This window comes from Mustelus asterias, chromosome 4, assembly GCF_964213995.1.
Source record: "Mustelus asterias chromosome 4, sMusAst1.hap1.1, whole genome shotgun sequence".
NCBI classification, from domain to species: Eukaryota; Metazoa; Chordata; class Chondrichthyes; order Carcharhiniformes; family Triakidae; genus Mustelus; species Mustelus asterias.
Genome location: NC_135804.1, coordinates 58,776,436 through 58,798,753, shown reverse-complemented (window position 1 = coordinate 58,798,753; position 22,318 = coordinate 58,776,436). Strand labels below are relative to the sequence as shown.

Sequence of the window (22,318 nt, the reverse complement as noted above, 5' to 3'; positions counted from 1 at the left end):
CACTTTGGTAGAAAGAATAGAGGCATAGACTATTTTCTAAATGGGGAAAGCATTCAGGAATCAGAAGCGCAAAGGGACTTGGGAATCCTAGTTCAGGATTCTCATAAGGTTAACTTGCAGGTTGAGTTGATAATTAAGAAGGCAAATGCAATTTTAGTATTCATTTCAAGAGGACTGGAATACAAAAGCAGGGATGCACTGCTGAGGCTTTATAAGGCTCTGGTCAGGCCACATTTGGAATATCGTGAGCAATTTTGGGCCCTGTATCTAAGGAAGGATGTGTTGACCTTGGAGACGGACCAGAAGAGGTTCATGAGGATGATCCCGGGAATGAAACGCTTGATGTATGAGGAGCATTTGTGGACTCTGGGTCTGTACTCAATGAAGTTTGGAAGGATGAAGGGGGATCTCATTGAAACTTATAGAATACTGAAAGGCCTGGATAGGATGGACGTGAAGAAGATGTTTCCATTAGTCGGAAAGAATAGGATCCGAAGGCACAGCCTCAGAATAAAGGGACAACCCTTTAGAACCAAGATGAGGAGGAATTTCTTCAGTCAGAGCATGGCGAATCTGTGGAATCAATTGCCACAGAAAGCTGTGGAGGCCAGCTCATTGAGTTTATTTAAGACAGAGATAGATAAGTTCTTGATTGCTAATGGGATCAAAGGTTGGGGGAAAAGGCGGGAGAATGGGGTTGAGAAACATATCAGCCATGATCAAATGGCAGAGCAGACTTGATGGACTGAATGGCCTAATTCTGCTCCTATATCCTATGGCCTTTATGGTCTACAGGCCACGTTTGCAAAATCTAAACCAAACATCTACTGTGAGATGTGATTTTGTGACTTAGCAGCACTTGTTGAACAATTGTGGCTGTGTTATAGTATACTAACAACCAAATAAAGTAATTAGTCAAATTAGTGACATGGCTGTTTTACACATGCTACATATAACCTCCATTCAAATTCAGGGGCCGGTTCTCTGCAAACAAAACGACCATGCTCTGCATCTTTCTGAATTGCCTGGAAGCATGCAGCACCTATAGTTCCCAGTTGCTTTCTTCATGGCAATATTTCGGCCAATCAGAGTTGACCTGTCAAGCAATCAGCTCCTCTTTTCTCCTGTGGCCTAACTTTTTCTGTTGGTTTGAAATATGACATTCTTGCCTTTTACCTGAACAGTACAAGAGAAAAAGCTTCAACAACATATCCCTTTTTAGCAGTATAGATACATCTGATCTAATCCTTCACAGTGCAGCAAAATGCCCAACCGTTTACTTATGACAACTCCAGTTAAGTTGGTGGAGTTTGTTTTGCACATCAAGACCATTGGAAAAATATGCATCACATACGGAGGCTGCATGATCATAATTTTCTGGCTGTTCTCGCCCTGCGGAAGGTAGGACGGAGAATTTGGCACTGAGCCAAATCTTCGTTTGCTGCAGCGGACCAGGGAATCCGCGGGTGCGACTGGCATTCAAGAAAAGAAAGCAAGTCTATACAAGCCTTGTATACAAGCTATACAAACTTCCCAGAGCATTTTAACTAATGATGTACATTTCAAAATGCAGTCACTGTTTTTGGAAATAGACAACAATTTGTGCAGAGTCCCCCAAACAACACAGATAAATACGAGATATTTTCCGGCTGTTCATGCCAGCGGGATTCTCTGGTCCTCTTGCAGTTAATGGCATTTGACTGAGCGCCAAATTTTCCGCCCTCGCTTGCAGGAGCAAGGGCCGAAAAATTCCGGCCATTTACTTTTAAGCGACAAGTGATAAATATTGTATGGAAGGAGAACTCATCTGCTCTTCCTCCAATTGTCTGTTGGGATTATTTACATTCACCGCTGGAAAATGAGGGAGTCTTGTTCTAATGTCTCTTCCAAAATAGAGCATCATCTGTCACGCAATTCTTCATCAGTGCTGCTAGAATTTGTGTTGACCTTATTGGAGTGGGAATAGAGCCCATCACCTTTGGCACATGGAGAAAGTGTTAAAGTTAAAGTTTATTTATTAGTGTCACAAGTAGGCTTACATTAACACTGCAATCAAGTTACTGTGAAAATCCCCTAGTCGCCACACTCCGGCGCCTGTTTGAGTACACTGAGGGAGAATTTAGCATGGCCAATGCACCTAATCTGAACATCTTTGGATTGTGGGAGGAAACGGGAGCACCGGAGGAAACCCACGCAGACACAAGGAGAACGTGCAAACTCCACACAGACAGTGACCCAAGCCAGGAATCGAAGTACTACCAATGAGACACGGTTGACACGTTTGTTTACCATCATCAATTAAATCCAAATGCCATCTCTAATAGACTCGGCATCGTTATACACAGCTGATTGAAAGATTCTATGCGCTGCCTTAAACCTAGTTGGCACAAAAATACTCCAACTAACTTGTTAACTCCACATAATTTAATGACCCCGTTAACTTTTCTCATGCTTGCTGCTTTCCCGAAGTTTCCGCTCACCACCACTCTCATCTCTTCCCCTTGTCGCCTTTCCCGACCCATCTGCTCACCACCTCTCTTAAACTTCCCACTTGCTGAAACTCCCTCTCGCCACTTCCCTCTCCCAAACTTCCCGCTCGCCGTTTCGCTGTCCTGACCTTCCCATTAGCTGCTTCCCTCTTACCCCCTCCCGTTCACCGCTTCCCTCCTCCGATTCTCCCACTCACTGCCCTTCTCACAGAGCAAAAGTGCGCGACTCTTGTTCCAATGTCATTTCACATTACATGGACAAGGCCATATGATTGAATCTTCAGAAGTACATCAGCCTCTCTGTGCCTTCTGACTTTTTCTACAGAATCCGGGACCTCTTTATTCCATTTCGAACATTTGATATTTAATTTCATGTTTCCAACATTCATCAATTTTGTTTTCATGAATCTAGATCTTCTGTTCAATGAGAAATTATTGGTCTGTGACATATTCTTATGGTTTACTCACCACTGCAAGCGCTTCTAATGGAAAATGTCATGCAGCATTTTTAGAATCCCTACAGTCTGGAAGAAGGCCATTTTGCCCATCGAGTCGGCACCGAATCGCCGACAGAGCAGTTTACCAAACACCCCCCTCCCATCTCTGTAACCCCACACAATCTCTCTAAATTACACACTTGGGGCACTAAGGGCCAGTCCACCTAAACTTTGAACTGTGAGAGGAAACTGGAGCACCTGGAGGAAACCCACGCAGAGGGAGAACGTGCAAACTCCACACAGTCACCCAAGGCTGAAATCGAACCTGGGTTCCTGGCGCTGTGAGGCAGCAGTGCGTTAGTTATTAGAGGCATTTCCCTTTGAAAATTTCAGGAGCAGTCACAAACAACTGAGACATTCCTGGGCTCGGCGTTCTGGATCTGTTCCAATGTTGGCCATCATGATTCTTTTTTTATTTTAGGTGTTTCTTGTAAATCCCCACGGGATAACAGGTTCCTCTATAGGGGCGAAGCGTTGGGCGAATATTGGATTCAGTAAGGGAGGAGAGTTGAGGCGGACAATTATTCTTCACTAATCAAGATGCTGCCACAAGTTCCCTCCTTCAGAACAGGCCGGAGTAAATAGAAATACTATCTATTCCATTTCGCTATCATATGCCTCACGACAAGATTGAATTTGCATTCACTGTTACCAAATAACAGAAGTAATTGTATGGCTAACCCCCCTCTAATTAGCTGAGATGTCAGCACACTTACATTTATATTTACTAAAGATCTGCCACCTTTGCTACCCTCCGTAAATATAGAACTATGAGGAGAAACTGAGATAATCGCATTTTACTGATTGCTGAGAGAAAGGAGATTTCAATGAAAGTAAAGATCTCGGGGTGAATATGCGATATTTGAAGGTTTCGGGAACAAATGAGGAAGCTGTTGAGAACATAGAGAATACGGGACTTCTTTAACAGAGACACAGAATGCAGTAAGGAAGCTATTCTAAACCTTCATAAACCACCAGTTCAGCCTGAGTTGGACTAATCTGTTCAAGTCTGAAGGATGTCGGGGATTTAGAGAGGGCGCAGATTTGTTGGAGATTTGCCAAAGTTGGGGACTGGGATTAGGTGGAGAGACCGGAGAAGCTATGGTTGTTCTCCTTAGAGTCCAGAAGGTTAAAACGAGGCTGCATAGCGACCTTAAAGTTATGAACAATTTTGATAAAGTAAGTAAGAAGTGTTCCCAGTAACACAAACATCGGGAAGCAGAAGACAGATTTAAGGTGATTGGCAAAAGAAGCCGAGGTTTCGGGTATACAGATGGAAGTTAGTTACAATCTAGTCTCATCCTGTTCTTACCAAAGCTGCAGCTCCAATGGGCGGCAGCGAGGAGCAGGATTCCTGGTTGATTTTCTCCCCTGATTCAGATCAACTAACTCGACAAAAGAGCGGATTTGAAAACTGCAACCCATCACAAACTGAATGTCGCCAATAATCGGCCTTACTTTTATTGAGATGTCCTTTCCTTTTGCAACCAGCTTGACGAGGGTCGTTTTAGTTTTCTTCTCCTGGCAATTCCATCTGCGGAAATCACCCAACACACCGCAAAAATCCCTTCCTTCCGAATAAAGTTATATTCGACTCGAAATTTTAACTGGGTTGCTCGCTCTGCAGATGGCCTGCTGAGTTGTTTACAGCGCTTTCTGGGTTTATTTTCCCAGGTTTCTAGTATCCGTGGTATTTTGCTATTGTTATTCCCACGACAATTACTTGTTGCGCATCCGATCTGCTGGACTGTAAAATGGAAACATGTAGAAAAAGGGCTAAAGTTTCATGTCTGGCGCTGTGAGGTTAAACTTGGCCTCAACAACTTTGGAATTAATATAATAAGTCTCACAACACCAGGTTAAAGTCCAACAGGTTTATTTGGTATCACTAGCTTTCGGAGCGCTGCTCCTTCATCAGGTGAGTGGAGTGCAACTAATATAGGGAGATTGTTAATCTGAATAGTTATTCCAGTGATTCTGCTACAAGTCAGGTGGCTGGAGGTTGCTTGAGGTCCCGATCGCACTCAGTTCAAAGTACTCAGGTCTAAATATTTGCAGACTTTATGCTCCTACAGGAAAAAGGATATCTCAGATGAAGCGCTGGAAGGCCGCCTGCAGCCGGCATCGTTATTTTCAGGATTAAGTGAAGAATCAAAGTCTGGTGTTGACAAAGAAAATCGGGAACGAAGTGTTCCGAAAGTGGCTGCATAAAATTGGTCTTCAAGTGATAGCCTTTCGGCGGCAGTTAGGAGGTCAGCTTCTCCCGCGACCACCACCCTCCCCACCCCACATATAACACACACACAGAAATGTAAACGAACACAATACGCTGTTTTAGTCATGTGGTCTCTCATGTCATCGTCACACGTTTCGTATATTTAACCATGAAATCTATTACTTAGGCAAACCATCGTAGATATCATTCTCATTTGCAGCAAGTAGCCAACGAAATGCAACATGTCGATACAAGTTACAGTTCACTACATGGCTCTTCTGGGCGTGTTTTGGCCAGGTACATTTAGTTATTCACAATATTTCACAATAGCAAATCCTAATTTAAATGACTCTTCAGCTGTTACCCACTGTACAATTGGATACTGTGCTTCTCTAATTCGATTGCTTGTTTTTATAATTTACTTCTCTCAGTTATTTTTCTTTATCTGTTACATCACCGCCTTTGTTTCTTTCCTGACAGCCTCCGGAGTAACTTGGAACAAAGTGCTTCAGGTCCCTAAATACTTGAAGGTGAGCAGAGGCGCGAATGCCATCATGTTCTGCACATTTCCCACATTTCAAGATGCGCCCGATGTTCGTTGGTGGAGACGCGGAGAGCAATCCTTTCTTCAACCAGACAGCAGAAAGCGATTTGATGTGAACAAGGAAAGCAGTTCGCTTGAATTCCTGAATGTGACTTTTGCAGATTCCGGAGTGTATTATTGTAAAGTAAAATATCCAGAAAAATCGAATGAAACTGGAACTGGCACCCAGCTCACTGTGTACGGTAGGTGTTATTGTAAACGGGAGGATTTCAGCTCAGCGCCACATATGCAATTTGATTTTTTTATCACTGGAGGAAAAGCTGGTTATAGCGAATTATTTTTACAGAACACTGGATTGTCCTCCATTGACCTCCCTCGATGCACAGTGGATATTTTCATTTTGAAATTAAGCAATGGAAATATACGAAATATAAAGAGAAAAATTTGGAAAAACCTCAACAGGTCAGTTCTCTCTGTGGAGGGAAACAAAGTTAACCTTTCATGTCGATGATGAAATGATCCGAAACGTTAACTCACTTTCTCTACACAGATGTTGCCCGACCTCTGAACATCCTCGGTATTTTCGGTTTGTATTTCAAATTTCCAGCCTCTGCAGTATTTTGCATTGATGTTGTAATGGGATGTTAGGGTCTGGTTCCTTCTCGCTACAATGGTGCCACAATTGAACAATGTCAGCAATCTTAACACCTCCCAGGTCAAATCTTTTACAAAACTTCAAAGATCATTTAACTTAAATCAAAAAGGAAGGAATATTCCCCCGCAAAGGTGATTGCAAAAAGAAGATTTCGAGGAAAGTAAGACCGGTTATTCAAGGCATTTCTGTTTGTTGCAGGGCCGTTTCGAAATGCCGAGTTAGTTGATTTAACCAGGAAGCGAAAATCAATCGGGATCCCTACACTCACTGCTCGCGATTTAAGCTGAACAACATGGTAACACTAACAGGGACGAGACTGTAATTACGTTCCACTCAAAGATCAGAATCCTTGCGTTCTTTTGCCAAACACCTTCTGGTTGCCGACTCTTGTGTCACTGAGAACACTTTCTGCTTACTGACTTTATCAAATTTGTCAGAACTTTCAAAATCGCTATCCAGCCTCCTCTTAAAACTATCAGGTCTAAAGAGAACAACTGTAGTTTCTTCAGTCTCTGCACATAATCTAAGTGCCTTGACCCTGGTAAATCTCCAACAAATCTTTTCTGAACCCTCACTCTAAGTGCCTTCATGATAAACTCAGGTGAAAATTCCCCGAGTATAGCAACGAGTATTTCCAAAATCAGATCCCTTTTCCGCCCACTGCCCAAAATTGCTGATGTAACACTTTCTTTACGTCATTGCCTTAAATTTGCGACGGCTAGATTTTTGCTAAGTATGAATTAAGTCGGACGAATGGAGTTAAGTTAGAGATCAGGCAGAACCATAGAATACCTACCGTACAGAAGGAGGCCATTTGGCCCATCGAACCTGCACCGACAACAATCGCACCCAGGCCCTATCCCCCTAACCCTACGTATTTACCCTGCTAAACCACTGAATGTTAAGGGGCAATTTAGCATGGCCAATCCATCTAATCGGCACATCTTTGGAGTGTGGGAGGAAACCGGAGCATTGGGAGGAAATCCACGCAGACAAGGGGAGAACGTGCAAACTCCACACCGACCCGAGGCCGGAATTGAACCCGGGTCCCTAGCGTTGTGAGGCAGCAGTGTTAATCACTATCACCAAGGTTGGCAGAGCAAAGTGAGTCGGGCTGAATGGGCCCCTGTTCCTAGGATAACAGTTTATATGTTGTAGTTGTGTCCATTAGTAACTTGTTTAAAATTCCAAAATCTTTCCACAATGGAATCCTACAATCCTCTGAGAAGGAGGGTTTTGATCTTTCCCTCAATGCTGGATTCGACCCCGGGTCCTGGACTTTACAGGACAGTTAAGGTGCCCGATGCTCTGGTTTGAACCTTTGGGGTACGCCAACTGGACTTTCTATGATGCACTCACAACTGGTAAAGTGGAGAATGGATACCACCGAACATTTCTATAAACGTTAATGTGTAATTCATTACTTCTGTGTACAGTCCCCGTGCGCTTCTTTCTCCCCAGCGGGAATTCTGTCGCATTTTGTATTGTACCAAAAGCAGGTCCATGGGGAAAGAATGGAGGAATTCTGAGGTTTGGCTGGGAATAAAGACTAACATAATTTTGAAAGTTAATAATACTTGTAAATTATTAATTTGTGTCAAGGAGCTACAATGTCGGAAAAGTAGACTTGTAAATAAAAAAATATTAAGGAGATTGATTCTAACAAATAAATCGATGAAACGAGACTTCACTTCCAGTTAAAAGGTGATTGGAGATAGAGTGGACAGATAGATAGAGCGGTTCACATCAGAAAATTGTAACTTTGGGCTGCTCGAAGCGGAATCTTCTCCAGACAAAATGTGTTCAGCAGATCGAATAAAATTGCAGAAGGGCAAACTAACTAGTCAAATAAAAGCAAAATACTGCGGATGCTGGAAATCTGAAATGAAAACTCAGTCAAACCGCTGAGTTTACCCAACATAGGGCCTGTTTTTATCTCTGGAATTAATCCCTGGGTGTTGTGATCTACATAGCGATATATAATTATCAAAAATTATCCTGGCTTGCAAAATACTCCAACATTCGCATCCAGCCCCCAGAAAGATGCTTTGGTGAAAATTGCACGATCTGAAACCTCAACCACGGGCATTGAAATGTTGTGTAATCAATGGTAACTCACGGGTTTTAATCTATACATATAACTCTGTCTTGTCTGGAGCCAATTTAGATATCGGAGGTATCTTGATTTCACGCATCTTAACATTAACCAGTAAAACAAAATACGTTTGGAAACATTAAATATTTGAAGTGGGTCATTTTTCAAACCAACACACAAAGTTTAGTACCACAATGATTCTTACAGAAAAACCCGAGTAGAACCCAATGTTCATGCGACTGGTTGGTGCTCCCTCTCTGATATATTCGGACCGGAATCTGAATCGGGGTCACTGCTGCCAAACACAATCCCGCGCCAGGATCTGCTGCTTTAATTCCGTAAGAAGTCTCACAACGCCAGGTTAAAGTCCAACAGGTTTATTTGGCAAATAAACCTGTTGAACTTTAACCTGCTGTTGTGAGACTTCTTACTGTGCTTACCCCAGTCCAACGCCGGCATCTCCACATCATGGCTTTAATTCCGAGCAGTGACCTCTTCTTTCCTGGTTGCTACTATGCCTGGGAGAATGATCCTCTTTGTGTACCGCTTGCAAAACATCCGGCAATTTTGCTGAGCGTCGTATAACATTATATAAAATAAATGCACGCCCGAAGTTTAAAAAAACGCGACAGCACCATAACTATTATCACAGTATGACTGTAAGAGCGTATCGAGGTTCGGCAATTGAGAATTTACTCTTTTCAATTCAAAAATGATTTTTCCCCCTGTTAAAAGTTCCTCCAACACCACTGAAAATCGTTCCGATTGAAGAGAATTCAGCGACTTCTCGAAGATTCGAGTGTAAAACGGCTGCATTTTACCCGGAGGATTTAAAAATCTCCTGGCAAAGAGATGGTGTGGAAATTCTGGCCGGAATAGAAACTGTGAGAAACGAGACAGTGGATGGTCTTTTTGAGGTCTCCAGTTCTTTGGAAGAAGCGCAGCCTCTCCAGAACGGAGTCGTTTATACATGTCTGGCATCTCATATCTCCCTTCAGGTGCCCGCCAGTGTCAGCTACACCGTCATGCAAGGTAAGATTCGAAACATTTACAGAAACGAGCAGGGGTAAAGACTCCGATTTGTATTATTTATTATTAATGTAGCTGGGCAGCTGTTCAAACTCGAATTTACAGGGTTAATGTGGACTTTATTTAATCTCAATGTCACATCAATGGGAACGAATTAAAATGATCAAGATAGTTTGTAGCTGGAGGAGGGAGAACATTTTCCTGAAAAGACCTAAAACGGGAGATCGCCAGGGCTAGAAAAGTGTAGCTATGAAGAGAGATTGGATAGGTTGAGATTATTTTCCTTGGAACAAAGAAGTCTGAGAAGTGACTTGATAGAGGTGTACACAATTATGAGGGGAAGAGATAGAATGGACAGGATGAAATCGTTTCCCTTGACGGAGAATTCTAGAACCAGGGGTCATAGATTTAATAAAAGTGGCAGAAGGTGGAGAGAAGACACGAGGAATGCCTTTTTTTACACAAACGGCTCAGAAGGAGCTGTGCTCCGAAAGCTTATGGTATTTGCTACCAAATAAACCTGTTGGACTTTAACCTGGTGTTGTGAGACTTCTTACTGAGTTGGTGGAGGCAGAGACTCTAAACTCTTTTTTTTAAAGTACCTGGATCTGCACCTTAAGTAAGCCACAGGGCGATGGGCCGGACGCAGGAAGGTGAGATTTGAAAGGGCACCATACAGCTGGCATGGACAAGATGAGCCGAGTGGCCTCCTTCAGTGCTTTAACTTTAGAATCATAGAAGCCCTACAGTGGAGAAAGAGGCCATTTGGCCCATCGAGTCTGCACCGACCACAATCCCCGGCCCTACCCCCTTATCCCTACATATTTACCCGCTAATCCCTCTAACCTACGCATCTCAGGACACTAAGGGGCAATTTTAGCATGGCCAATCAACCTAACCCGCACATCTTTGGACAGTGGGAGGAAACAGGAGCACCTGGAGGAAACCCACGCAGACACGAGGAGAATGTGCAAACTCCACATATACAATGACCCAAGCCGTTCTTATACCTACAAATGCAAGCTGTTCTTATACCTACAAAGAGCTACAGTAGGTGTTCTCTGGTTGTCAGTGCTGAAGAATGAAAAACTTTGCGTCTCTTTGTAGCCGGTGCGCGTCTGTCTGGCGTGGCACAAATGTAAGTCCCTTTACTCTGACCGAAAAGCCCTCACGTCGAGAGAGAAACTTCCTGCGCCTTTCTCGATTAGTTTCCTCCATAAATCGCGTTACTGTCGTTTGGGTCACGTTATAATCCTTCTATAGCTACTGCCTATAGAAATAAAAGTGTCGGTCCCCACACAGAGTAAATGGACACAATTACAGGAAAGACAACTTTGCACCGCGCCCTCCCTTGCTAGACCCAAGACTGTGTATAATTCTCGCTGTGTTCTATAGTTTCTTATTTCAATCATTTGTTGATCTTGTAGCTGTTTCAGGAATCGAATTTACGCTCATTTTCGGATGTGCAGGCGGCGCATTGGCTGTTGTACTGTTGATAATTATTTTGACGAGACTCAAATTAAAAGCTTCAGCTGGTAAGAAGCTTTCTTATTTCACCGCAAACTTTTATTTTGTTATGTGCAGTTAAATTGTTAAGACTTAAACGGCGGGTGAATATTGCTTCATTATAGGGAATAAAGAGCACCTTGCTGCATCTTTAAAGAATGAATTTGATGCCACAAGAGTGTTATGTGATTGAGAGTTGAATATGGCAACGCAAATCAATTTTGAAATGCAGATGTTCAATCTTCCCATTCGAACTGTTTATTCAATTTGTACACCTCCTTAACGTTCCGCATTTTTAAAAATATCAGGACCTTGTAGTGTAAACACTCTTATTTCCTGCGACAATGTAAAACGGCTGATATGGAACTGGCAGACTGTTTTACGTCTCCCTCTGGTCGTATTTCAATTGTAATTTAGCGACATAAAACAGCTTGCCGACTCTCTTTTCACATGTTTATCACTATCACACTAAAGGCAGTGCGCTCCATTGGGGGGTAGCATCACTATGGAACATTTCAATTTTCAAGGCTCCTTCCTTTAGACAGTAAAAGTGTTCAGAATGGAAAGCATGGTGTTGGTTTTGCTGACACTCAGAAAGTTACTCAAGCTCAAGTTCTTCTTTTCTCCAGGTGTTAAAAGAAATTCTGTGGAAGCCGGTCAGAGTGAGGAGGCGGTAAGAAGACAATGTTTTTATACTCCAAAAAGAGGGATTAGGGAGGAATAGAAATAAATATTGCAATCAATCCGATAAGTAGTTAATTCATATTTTTAAATCTTACAAAAGAACGAAAGGTCTGATATTAATCAAAAGGACAGAGGATGATAGCGCCGGGTGGGACATTGTAACTAAAACAAATGGCAAAAGACCTTAACTAACTGAACCATAAATGTCAGTACCGGGGCATGATCATGCATCCCCAGCCCCTGTGGCGCCCATCGACCTGAAATGTGTCAGTAGACACAGCCTGCTCCCTCTCCAAATCCAGCTTGCTGTGAACGTAGCCGCAGTGAAGGGGCAGACGACCAACTCGACTGCCGGCTGCCTGGACCTCTTAACGGCCAACTTGGCCAGGCCCAAGAGGCGGTCCTCCTCCTTCCCCCTGCCCACCCGCCTCTGCATGGGTGAAGATTAGGAGCATAGAACTGAAGTGCATCGAAAGAAATAAGGGGCAGCCCCAAGAGGAGGCTATTCTCTTTGTGCCAGTTAGTTGAGATAATTATTCAATTAGTCCAACTCCCCACTCATTACATATGATCCTTCATTTTTGTTTATTCAAGGGAATCTGCGTCTGCCCCCCGCCCCCCCCCCCCCCCCCGCCTTTTTCAGGAAGTGCATTCCAGACTACAACGCTCATCTACCTCTGATGATTTTGATGATCCGAAGTTTCTGTCTCTTGGACATTGAACCAACCATCATTGAAAACACTCCTTATTTACTCGTCAAAATCTCTCCCAATTTTGAACACACTTTCTCTTTCTCTGCTCTGAGGAGAACAATAATAGGTTCTCTAGTCTCCCCAACGTAAGTCCCTCCCTCCAGTACGGTTCTAGTAAATCTCCTCGACAACTGCTCCCAAGCCTTGCATCCTTCTGTTACAATCCCAGTTGATGTTGCGACTGGAAGGGAAGGTCCCAGAATAGATCCTCGCTCAAAAGACCGTAACTTTTACATTTTATTTTAGAAAACATGGATGAACCGAGTCACAGGACTGTCAATGAGCTGTTAACAACAGAAAATCTTAAGGATGACACAGGTTGCAAATACATCTTAGGCTAGAATATTCTCAATAAATACACCATCCTTGTAATGCAACAGGCTAACTGTGGTCAGAAAACACCCACTCTGAAATCCAGTGGCAAATGCCACCCAGTCGAACTTCTATGTTTTTTTCCCTCAAATCTCCCAGATGCTTATTACACTGTGAGCCTAACATCACTGTACTCCAGCATTCACACGAGTGTTTTTAGACTCCACTCTCGGAAAGTAAGTAGTCTCACAACACCAGGTTAAAGTCCAACAGGTTTATTTGGTAGCATGAGCTTTCGGAACGCTGCTCCTTCGTCAGGAGAGACTCACCTGATGAAGGAGCAGTGCTCCAAAAGCTCCGAAAGCTCGTGCTACCAAGTAAACCTGTTGGACTTTAACCTGGTGTTGTGAGACGACTTATTGTGCCTACACTAGTCCAATGCCAGCAACTCCACATCATCACTCTCGAAAAGGCATGCCTTAAAATCTTCTTTCAAACAATGCTTGCCCTCAACTGTTTCCAGAAAGGATTCACTTCCAGAATTTCCAACTATCCTTTCAGTAATTCATTTGTCTTGAATAGGCACGTGCTTTCAAGTTTTCCACACAATCTCTCAGGGATCGAACCACCAATTGCTTCACAATTGTTTCACCTATTGCTTCGCAGGCTGCAACAAGATATCACCAACCCTATGATTACTTCAGACCTTTGGCTTCTCACTAAGCAACATCACTAAGTCTGTACTTCTCAGCTCTGTCCTTAACTTCAATAAATAGTACAATTGTTCAGTTTCTTTCAGTCTTGTTCTCAAAACCTCAGTTTCCTGCGACCTCTCTTTTCATTCTCTGGTTTCTAGAACTAACTGTTTTTTAGTTTCTGAGACATGCATTCTTGCCTATTACTTCACTGTCTTGCTTCTGGCAGAGCTGAGTGAGCTGCTGTCTCTCCAGCTGCTAAGTTCTATCTGCCATGGGTTCAGTTAAATTAAAAACACAAGGTCTTTTTCCCTAAAGATGGCCCCTAGTTGCTAAACAAAAGCTCAATCTTTCTCCAAGCTCTTGCTTACTTTTCATGCTGTAAACTCTCTAAGTACAATAGAAACAGTTTAAAATGAAACCAACAACTCCCCCCCCCCCCACCCCCATACATGTATGCACCTTTGTTTAACAAGAATCTAATCGGAGTTTTATCCTTTCTTACACAGAAACATTAAATGAAACTCACTTAAATCCATACCTTATTTCTAATATCCAACAATACAGACTGAGATCACTTGAACCTACCCCTGCTTTCTAACACTCCCAACAATGTTGTTCCCAGAATGGGGCATGATACACCAATGAGGACTTACAAGTGGTTTATAATGTTTTAGCATCAATTCTTTTTTTGCCCACATGCTTTTATTATTAAGGGTGGCACAGTGGTGAGCCCTGCTGCCTTATAGCACCAGGGACCTGGGATCAATTCCAACCTTGGGTGAATGTGTGGAGCTTGCACATTCTCCCCCTGTCCGGTTACCTCCCACAGTCCAAAGATGTGCTGGTTAGGTGAATTGGCCATGCTAAATTGCCTCTTGGTATCCCAAGATATGTAGGGTTAGGGGGATTAGTGAGGTAAATGTGTAGGGTTATGAGGATAGGGTGTGGGATGGGCCTGGGAAAGATGCTATGTTGAGAGTCAGTGTAGACATGATGGGCCGAATGGCCTCTTTGTGCACCTTAGGGATTCTATGATTTGTAAGAGCAAGATAAATATTAGTATTTATTGTGAAATATTCTTCCAACTGATAACATTTTCATAATTCAAATTGTTCCAAAAATAGGAGGTTCCTATATGCCCAGTTGCTTGGTTAACACATTTCATATCATAACCAGAGGTATTAGGAAGGTGCCTAGTGCTGAGAGTTGAAAAGAAAGAACAAGGCAAGACGGCAGGTTAAAGATATGAGTAATGATAGCCACAATTTGACAGGAGCAGAGCATACAAACATAAGAGTGCAGGAGCAAATACGCTCAGAGTAGGGAAATGTAGTAAAAAGAAATCATTGTATTTGCATGCAGCCAACAAGCTAAATTAATTGATGGTACTAAAAAGTGGGTGGGAAAGCAAGTTCTGAGCAGGACACAAAGTCTGCAAAGGGACATTAATGGGTTAAGTGAGTGGTTCAAAATTTGGCAGATAATGTATAATGTGGGAAAATGTGATTTTTAATTCATTTATGGGATTTGGGCATCGCTAGCTAGAGTACATGGACAAAAGAGCTGAATTCCAGAGGTGAAGTGAGAGTGACAGCTCTTGACATCAAGGCCGCATCCAAATGAGTGTGGCATCAAGGAGTCCTGGCAAAACTGGAATCAATGTGTATCAGTAGCAAACTCTCCGCTGGTTGGGGTCATACCTGATAGATAGGAAGATGGTTGTTGTTGTGGAAGGTCAGTCATCTCAGCTCCAGGACATCTCTGCAGAAGTCCTTCAGGGCAGTGTCCTAGACCCAACTACCTTCAGCTGCTTCATCAATAACCTTCCTTCCGTCATAAGGTCAGAAGTCAGAATGTTCGCCGATGATTGCACAATGTTCAGAACCATTCACGACTCCTCAGATACTGAAGCAGTCCATGTTCAAATGCAACAAGATCTGGACAATATCCAGGCTTGGGCTGACAAGTGGCAAGTAACGTTTGCACCACACAAATGCCAAGCAATGACCATCACCAATAAAAGACACGCTAACCACCGCCTCTTGATATTCAATGGTGTTACCATCACTGAATTCCCCACTCTCAACATCCTTGGGGTGATCATTGACCAGAAACTCAAGTGGACCCACCACGTAAACACAGTGGCTACAAGAGCAGGTCAAAGGCTAGGAATACTGTGGCAAGTAACTCACCTCCTGACTTCCCAAAAACTATTCACCATCTACAAGGCACAAGTCAGGAGTGTGATGGAATACTTCCCACTTGTCTGGATGGATACAGCTCCAACAACATTCAAGAAGCTTGACAACATCCACTCACTGCGCCACTGACGCTCAATAGCAGCAGTGTGTACTATCTACAAGATGCACTGCAGCAATTCACCAATGATTCTTGGACAGCACCTTCCAAACCCACGACCACTTCCATCTAGAAGGACAAAGGCAGCAGATACTTGGGAGCACCACCACCTACAAGTTCCCCTCCAAGGCACGTACCATCCTGACTTGGAAATATATTGTTGCTGTACCTTCACAGTTGGTTGGTCAAAACCCTGGAATTCCCTCCAATGGCATTGTGGGTCAACCCTCAGCACATGGACTGCAGTGATTTAAGAACGTGGCTCACCACCGCCTTCTCAAGGGCAACTAGGGATGGGCAATAAATGCTGGCCAGCCAGCGACACCCATATCCCACCAATGAATTTTTTTCAACTACCATTTGCTGACCATCCCTATTTGTCCTTGAGAAGGTGGTGATAAGCTGCCTTCTTGAACTGCTGCAGTTCCTGAGGTGCACCCACAGTGCTGTTAGCAAAGGAATCACAGGATTTCGACCCAAGGATAGTGAAGGAGTAGCATGAATTTCAAAGTCAGGATGGTAAGTGACTTGGAGGGGAACTTACAAGATTGGGTAAACTGGGCTTGTTCTCCCTGGAAAGACGGAGAATGAGGGGAGACCTAATAGAGGTGTACAAAATTATGAAGGGTATAGATAGGGTGAACAGTGGGAAGCTTTTTCCCAGGTCGGAGGTGACGATCACGAGGGGTCACGAGCTCAAGGTGAGAGGGGCGAGGTATAACTCAGATATCAGAGGGACGTTTTTTACACAGAGAGTGGTGGGGGCCTGGAATGCGCTGCCAAGTAGGGTGGTGGAGGCAGACACGCTGGCATCGTTTAAGACTTCCCTGGGTAGTCACATGAGCAGACTGGGAATGGAGGGATATAAACGAATGGTCTAGTTGGACCAATGAGTGGCACAAGCTCGGAGGGCCGAAGGGCCTGTTTCCTGTGCTGTACTGTTCTTTGTTTGTTCTTTGTACAGGTGATGGTGTTTGCAGGTATCAGCTGACCTTATCCTTCTGGACAGTAGTGGCCGTGTGTTTGGAAGGTTCTGCCTTCGGAACCTCAGTGTGCGCCTGCAATGCATCTTGTAGATAGTTTGAGAAAGGGTATCAATCAATTGGGTTGCTTTGGCCTGAATGGTGTCCAGCTTCTTCAGTGTTTTTGGAGCTGCATTTATCCAGGCAAATGGAGAGTATTCCATTACACTCCTGACTTTTGCCTTGTAGATGGTGGACAGGATTTGGGGAGTCAGGAAGTGAGTTACTCGCCACAGGATTCTTAACTTTCATCTTGCTCTAGTAGTGACAGTATTTTTATGGCTAGTCCAGTTCAGTTTCTGGTCAATGGATATTGATAGTGTGGGATTCAGTGACGGTAATGTCATCAAATGTCAAAGGGCAATGGACCATCTCTTGTTGGAGATGGTCATTGCCTGGCACTTGTGTGGCATGAATATTACTTGCCACTTGTTTGCCAAAAACCTGGATGCTGTCTGGGTCTTGCTGCACTTGTGCATGGACTGCTTCAGTATGTTAGGAGTTGCGAATGGTGCTGAACATTGTGCAGTCAAACCCATATTTGATTGAATGAATGTCATTGATGAAGCAGCTGAAGGCGATTGGGTCTCGGGCACTACCCTGAGAAAGTCCTGCAATGGTGTACTAGGGCTGAGATGATTAATCTCCATCTTCATTTGTGCCACATAGGGACTGATGTATGAGGAGACATTAACTAGGTTAGGATTGTTTTCACTGGAGTTCAGATGAATGAGGGGGGGAATCTCAGACTTATAAAATTGTAGCAGGACTAGACAAGATAGACACAGGGAGGATGTTCCCGATGGTGGGGAGAGTCCAGAACCAGGGGTCACAGTCTGAGGATTCAGGATAGACCATTTAGGAGAGATGAGGAGACATTTCTTCACCCAAAGAGTGGTGAGCCTGTGGAATTCATTACCACAGGAATCAGTTGATGCCAAAACATTGAATGTATTCAAGAGGCAGCTAGATAGAGCACTTGGGGTGAATGGGATCAAAGGTTAGGAGGAGAAAGTAGGATTAGGCTACTGAGTTGGATGATCAGCCATGATCATGATGAATCGGGTAGCAGGCTCCAAGGGCCAAATGGCCTCCTCCAACGTAGATATTCAACATAGAATATCATTTAAACTATTTAAATGGAGTGAGACAACAAATGCCACCCTACCACAGTATTCAAAGACAAAGATGAGGAATTTCTTCTTAGAGGATAAACAGGAAAGTGGAGTTGAGACCTCAACCAAATCAGCCATTAACCTATTGAATGGTGGAGCATGCCAATGGGTCATGTGGCCTAGTTTTACTCCTAATCCTTACATTGTTACGTGCTTCTATCCCTGCCTCTGGTGTCTTAGCTGATTCAGATTGGCTGCAGGTACCTGAATTGTTCAGCACACTACACCTCTGGGTTCGGCGGTGGAATTGGAGATTTCTACTGAGGGATGGAAGGTGTCGAAAAGGTCAAATTAAGTAAAAGGGGATAATTGAGAAAGGGGGAGGAAATGATTTGTTTGTATTGTTCATAGGATAGTTATTAGTGATGCTCAAGATCATCTAAATTGTAAATACGGGTAAATAATTTGTGAAATATTAGATAAAATCAGTGGATAGTGTGTAATGGTACCCTAATGTTATCAGTTACCGTCTACATATTTACATTCTCAGACTCAGTTCCAAATGTTGATAGATGACTCTCAACCAATATTCCATTTTTTTTTGCAGGTTCAACAAGGACCAAATAATGAAATTGTTGCCTATGCCGGTCTAAACTTGAAACATGACAATGGACCCTCCAAACGGAGATATGAGAAAGAGCACACCATCTATTCCCAGGTAGGACGAAGGGACTGAGGTCAATTAATACCCAAACTATTTTCATTCAAGATCAACACTGTTATCACAATCATTACTGAAACTGCACAGTGTGGTTTTGACTTTATTGGACAGAATAAAGAGTCCTAAAGCACCAGCATCTCTCCAACTGATTTAGTTGGAAAAAGCAATCAGAGGCAATATAAAAAGGACACTGGACTCTGTTCTAAACCACAAAGTAAGAAACTCAACTAACAACGCCCCTGTCGAAACCAGCACCAGGAAAAATGCAAACCCATACAGATAGAGAAGAGTATTGTATATTTCCAGGTACAGCTCAGATCATTAATTGAAACACCCTCAGTGTTAAATGGTACTACACTGAGCTGCAGCAATTGGGAAGGCCCCACATTTTAATCAACCAACTGATTCTGTTGACTGATCTCAGCCACATTCATATTTGCCTCATGGCCCAGAGATTTGGGGGGGAAAGAGGGGAGAGGAAGCCAGTGGGTAAACAGGACCTTGGAGCCTTTCCCCAGGGGTAAGTAGATCAGATAGATTAGCTGGGCTCATGCAAAATTCAGTCTTAAGCCACAATTGTAACACTAGCTTGTCAAATATTCTTTGCTGGGTTCCAATAACTGGCGACCAAGTATTACAATAATAACAGTTTATGGAATACTCTGAGCAGCATGCTGTGTGTCTACCTGCACTCCTGCCAAGTGACCCCATATGTAGCCACATCATCCCAGCATACAAGTAACCACCAGTCTGCAAGTATGAAATTCATTTGTCTGTTATTTTAATTGAAGTATGTATCTGCTGTCTTAAATTGGTTATAATAGCAGGGGAACTCGAAGATTGAAACAGAATACCAACACAATTTGGGGGAGGACTTTGAAGAGGAGAGAGACTCAAAATAAAACCAATACAAACAATTGTCAATGACACCAAACTTGGAGGAGCTAACAAAGGAGGAGTTGTAATGGGCTGCATCAGGACATAAACTTGCAGAATAGGCAGATAAGTGGCAAAATGCAATCTAAAAACACAAGGTGCTGGACTTTGGCAGAAGGGATAAGGATAAACATCATCGATGTACTGGCGCAGTTCTAAAGAGTGTGCAGAACAGAGGGAACTGGGAGTCTACGTGCATCAATCTTTGAAGGTGGTAGTGCAGGACATAGTAAGGGAATGGTGAGTAAAACATGAAAAGTAGATTGTGTAGGTTAGATATACTAAAGGCACAGGGTTAGTGGGCCTGGATAGTCAATGCACACTTGATGGATTCCATGGTTCTAATATTCAAGCTTTATAAAGTTTTGGTTAGGCCACAGATTTTGCAGCCTGCTCAGGTCAGCGCACATTAGTATGTGTGGGCCCTAAAGAGGAAATGTAACAATGGTTCTCGGCACGAAAAAGCTGGTGTTGCTCTCCTTGGAGCAGAGATTCATTGTGGTGTTCCCATTAGCTGATGGTATAAGAATGAGGTTTTTGGGCAAGGGATGTTGGGGGAGGGGGTAGGGGTTAAAAACAGGTTGCAGATCGGTTTGTGGGCTGCCAGGGATAGAGGGAAGCAGAGACCCATAATTTCAAAAGGAAATTGGATGGCCACTTTTCGTCAGCATAAAAGGGGACTAAATTGCTCCAAAGAGAGCTCTTTAAAACTTGATGGACTGTGGTGTTCTTATTAACTGTGACTTGAAATTAGAGAAAACTTCATTACAGCCTTTTTAAAAATCTGATTGCCTCAAGTAATGAGCTGACAAGTTAACAGGTATTAAATATTGCTTTCACAGACTAAACAAAGCGGAGATAACAAGCTGACTTACGCCACTCTGCAGCTCGCTGACTTCAAGAAAACATCAAAATCTAAACAGCAAGACAAACATGTAGAGTATGCAGAAGTAAACATGACAAAGAGAGAGAAGTCGAGAATCTAAAAACATTCCAAGATTGAGCTTTTTATAGCTGTAGACCCAGGGTATTCGATTCCTCTACTCTGCCTGAAGGCAGGTCTAACCTACAGCACTCGGATCTCACAGCCAGGAGGCAGGTCCCAATCCACTCCAGTTGGATTAACCCCCAGACTATTGGTACCAGTCTGATAGACACCAGCAATTTTACCCTCCAAGGAGTCAGTTGCTCTAGTAACACACCATTACATTATGTTGTACCCCAAGACTACGGATAGTGATGGTAGAGGCTTCAATAAATTTCCATCACATGGCTGACCATGTGATGGAAATTTCTCCTGCTCTTACTGTCTACCGTTGGTGTACATTAAGGATTCACAAGTTACTCAACTTATTTAGCAACATTCCTTGACCAGCAACTCCTGGAGTCAGACTTGAAGGCAGTCATGATGATGTGGAGATGCCAGCGTTGGACTGGGGTAAACACAACAAGAGTTTTAACACCAGGTTAAAGTAGAACAGGTTTATTTGGTAGCAAATGCCATTAGCTTTCGGAGCGCTGCTCCTCCGTTAGATGGAGTGGATATCTGCTCTCAAACAGGGTATACAGAGACACAAAATCAAGTTACAGAATACGGATTAAAATGCGAATCTCTACAACCAACCAGGTCTTAAAAGATACAGACAATGTGAGTGGAAGGAGCATTAAGTACAGGTTAAAGAGATGTGTATAGTCTCCAGACAGGACAGCCAGTGAGATTCTGCAAGTCCAGCAGGCAAGCTGTGGGGGTTACTGATAGTGTGACATAAACCCAACATCCCGGTTTAGGTCATCCTCATGTGTGCGGAACTTGGCTATCAGTTTCTGCTCAGCGACTCTGCGCTGTCGTGAAGGCAGCCTTGGAGAACGCTTACCCGAAGATCAGAGGCTGAATGCCAGTGACCGCTGAAGTGCTCCCCCACAGGAAGAGAACAGTCTTGCCTGGTGATTGTCGAGCAGTGTTCATTTATCCGTTGTCGTAGCATCTGCATGGTTTCCCCAATTTACATCCTTTCCTTCAGCATATCAGGTAGACAACGTTGGCAGAGTTGCAAGAGTAGGTACCGTGTACCTGGTAGATGATGTTCTCACGTGAGATGACGGCATCCGTGTCGATGATCCAGCACGTCTTGCAGAGGTTGCTGTGGCAGGGTTGTGTGGTGTCGTGGTCACTGTTCTCCTGAAGACTGGGTAGTTTGCTGCGGACAATGGTCTGTTTGAGGTTGTGCGGTTGTTTGAAGGCAAGAAGTCGGGGTGTGGCCTTGGCGAGATGTTAGTCTTCAGCAATGACATGAAGGCTCTGGAGAAGATGCCGTAGCTTCTCTGCTCCAGGGAAGTACTGGACGACAAAGGGTACTCTGTCCACTGTGTCCCGTGTTCGTCTTCTGAGGATGTCGGTGCGGTTTTTCGCTGTGGCGCATCGGAACTGTAGATCGATGAGTCGAGCGCCATATCCTGTTCTTAGTCATAGAAACCCTACAGTACAGAGAGAGGCCATTCAGCCCATCGAGTCTGCACCGACCACAATCCCACCTCAGCCCCACCCCCATATCCCTACATATTTTACCTGCTAATCCCTCTAATCTACGCATCCCAGGACACACTAAGGGGCAATTCTAGCATGGCCAATCAACCTAACCCGCACATCTTTGGACTGTGGGAGGAAACCGGAGCACCTGGAGGAAACCCAC

The 22,318-nt window shown here is 43.7% G+C and overlaps 1 protein-coding gene across 1 annotated transcript; it reads left to right on the top strand.

The window, feature by feature from the left end:
* The first annotated feature begins 5,443 nt into the window (after window positions 1-5,443).
* LOC144492422 (tyrosine-protein phosphatase non-receptor type substrate 1-like) lies at window positions 5,444-20,614 on the top strand. The gene is made up of 7 exons (XM_078210430.1): window positions 5,444-5,498; window positions 5,682-5,987; window positions 9,231-9,527; window positions 10,952-11,059; window positions 11,660-11,703; window positions 18,579-18,689; window positions 20,471-20,614. Exons 1-7 carry the CDS (start codon window positions 5,444-5,446, stop codon window positions 20,612-20,614), a joined length of 1,065 nt encoding a protein of 354 aa, XP_078066556.1.
* The last annotated feature ends 1,704 nt before the right edge of the window (window positions 20,615-22,318 follow it).

Coding starts and splice junctions, on each gene's coding strand:
- LOC144492422 (XM_078210430.1), top strand. CDS start 5,444: ATGTCGATACAAGTTACAGTTCACTACATGGCTCTTCTGGGCGTGTTT. Junction 9,528..10,951: donor CAGCTACACCGTCATGCAAG/GTAAGATTCGAA, acceptor TTGATCTTGTAG/CTGTTTCAGGAATCGAATTT. Junction 11,060..11,659: donor CAAATTAAAAGCTTCAGCTG/GTAAGAAGCTTT, acceptor TCTTTTCTCCAG/GTGTTAAAAGAAATTCTGTG.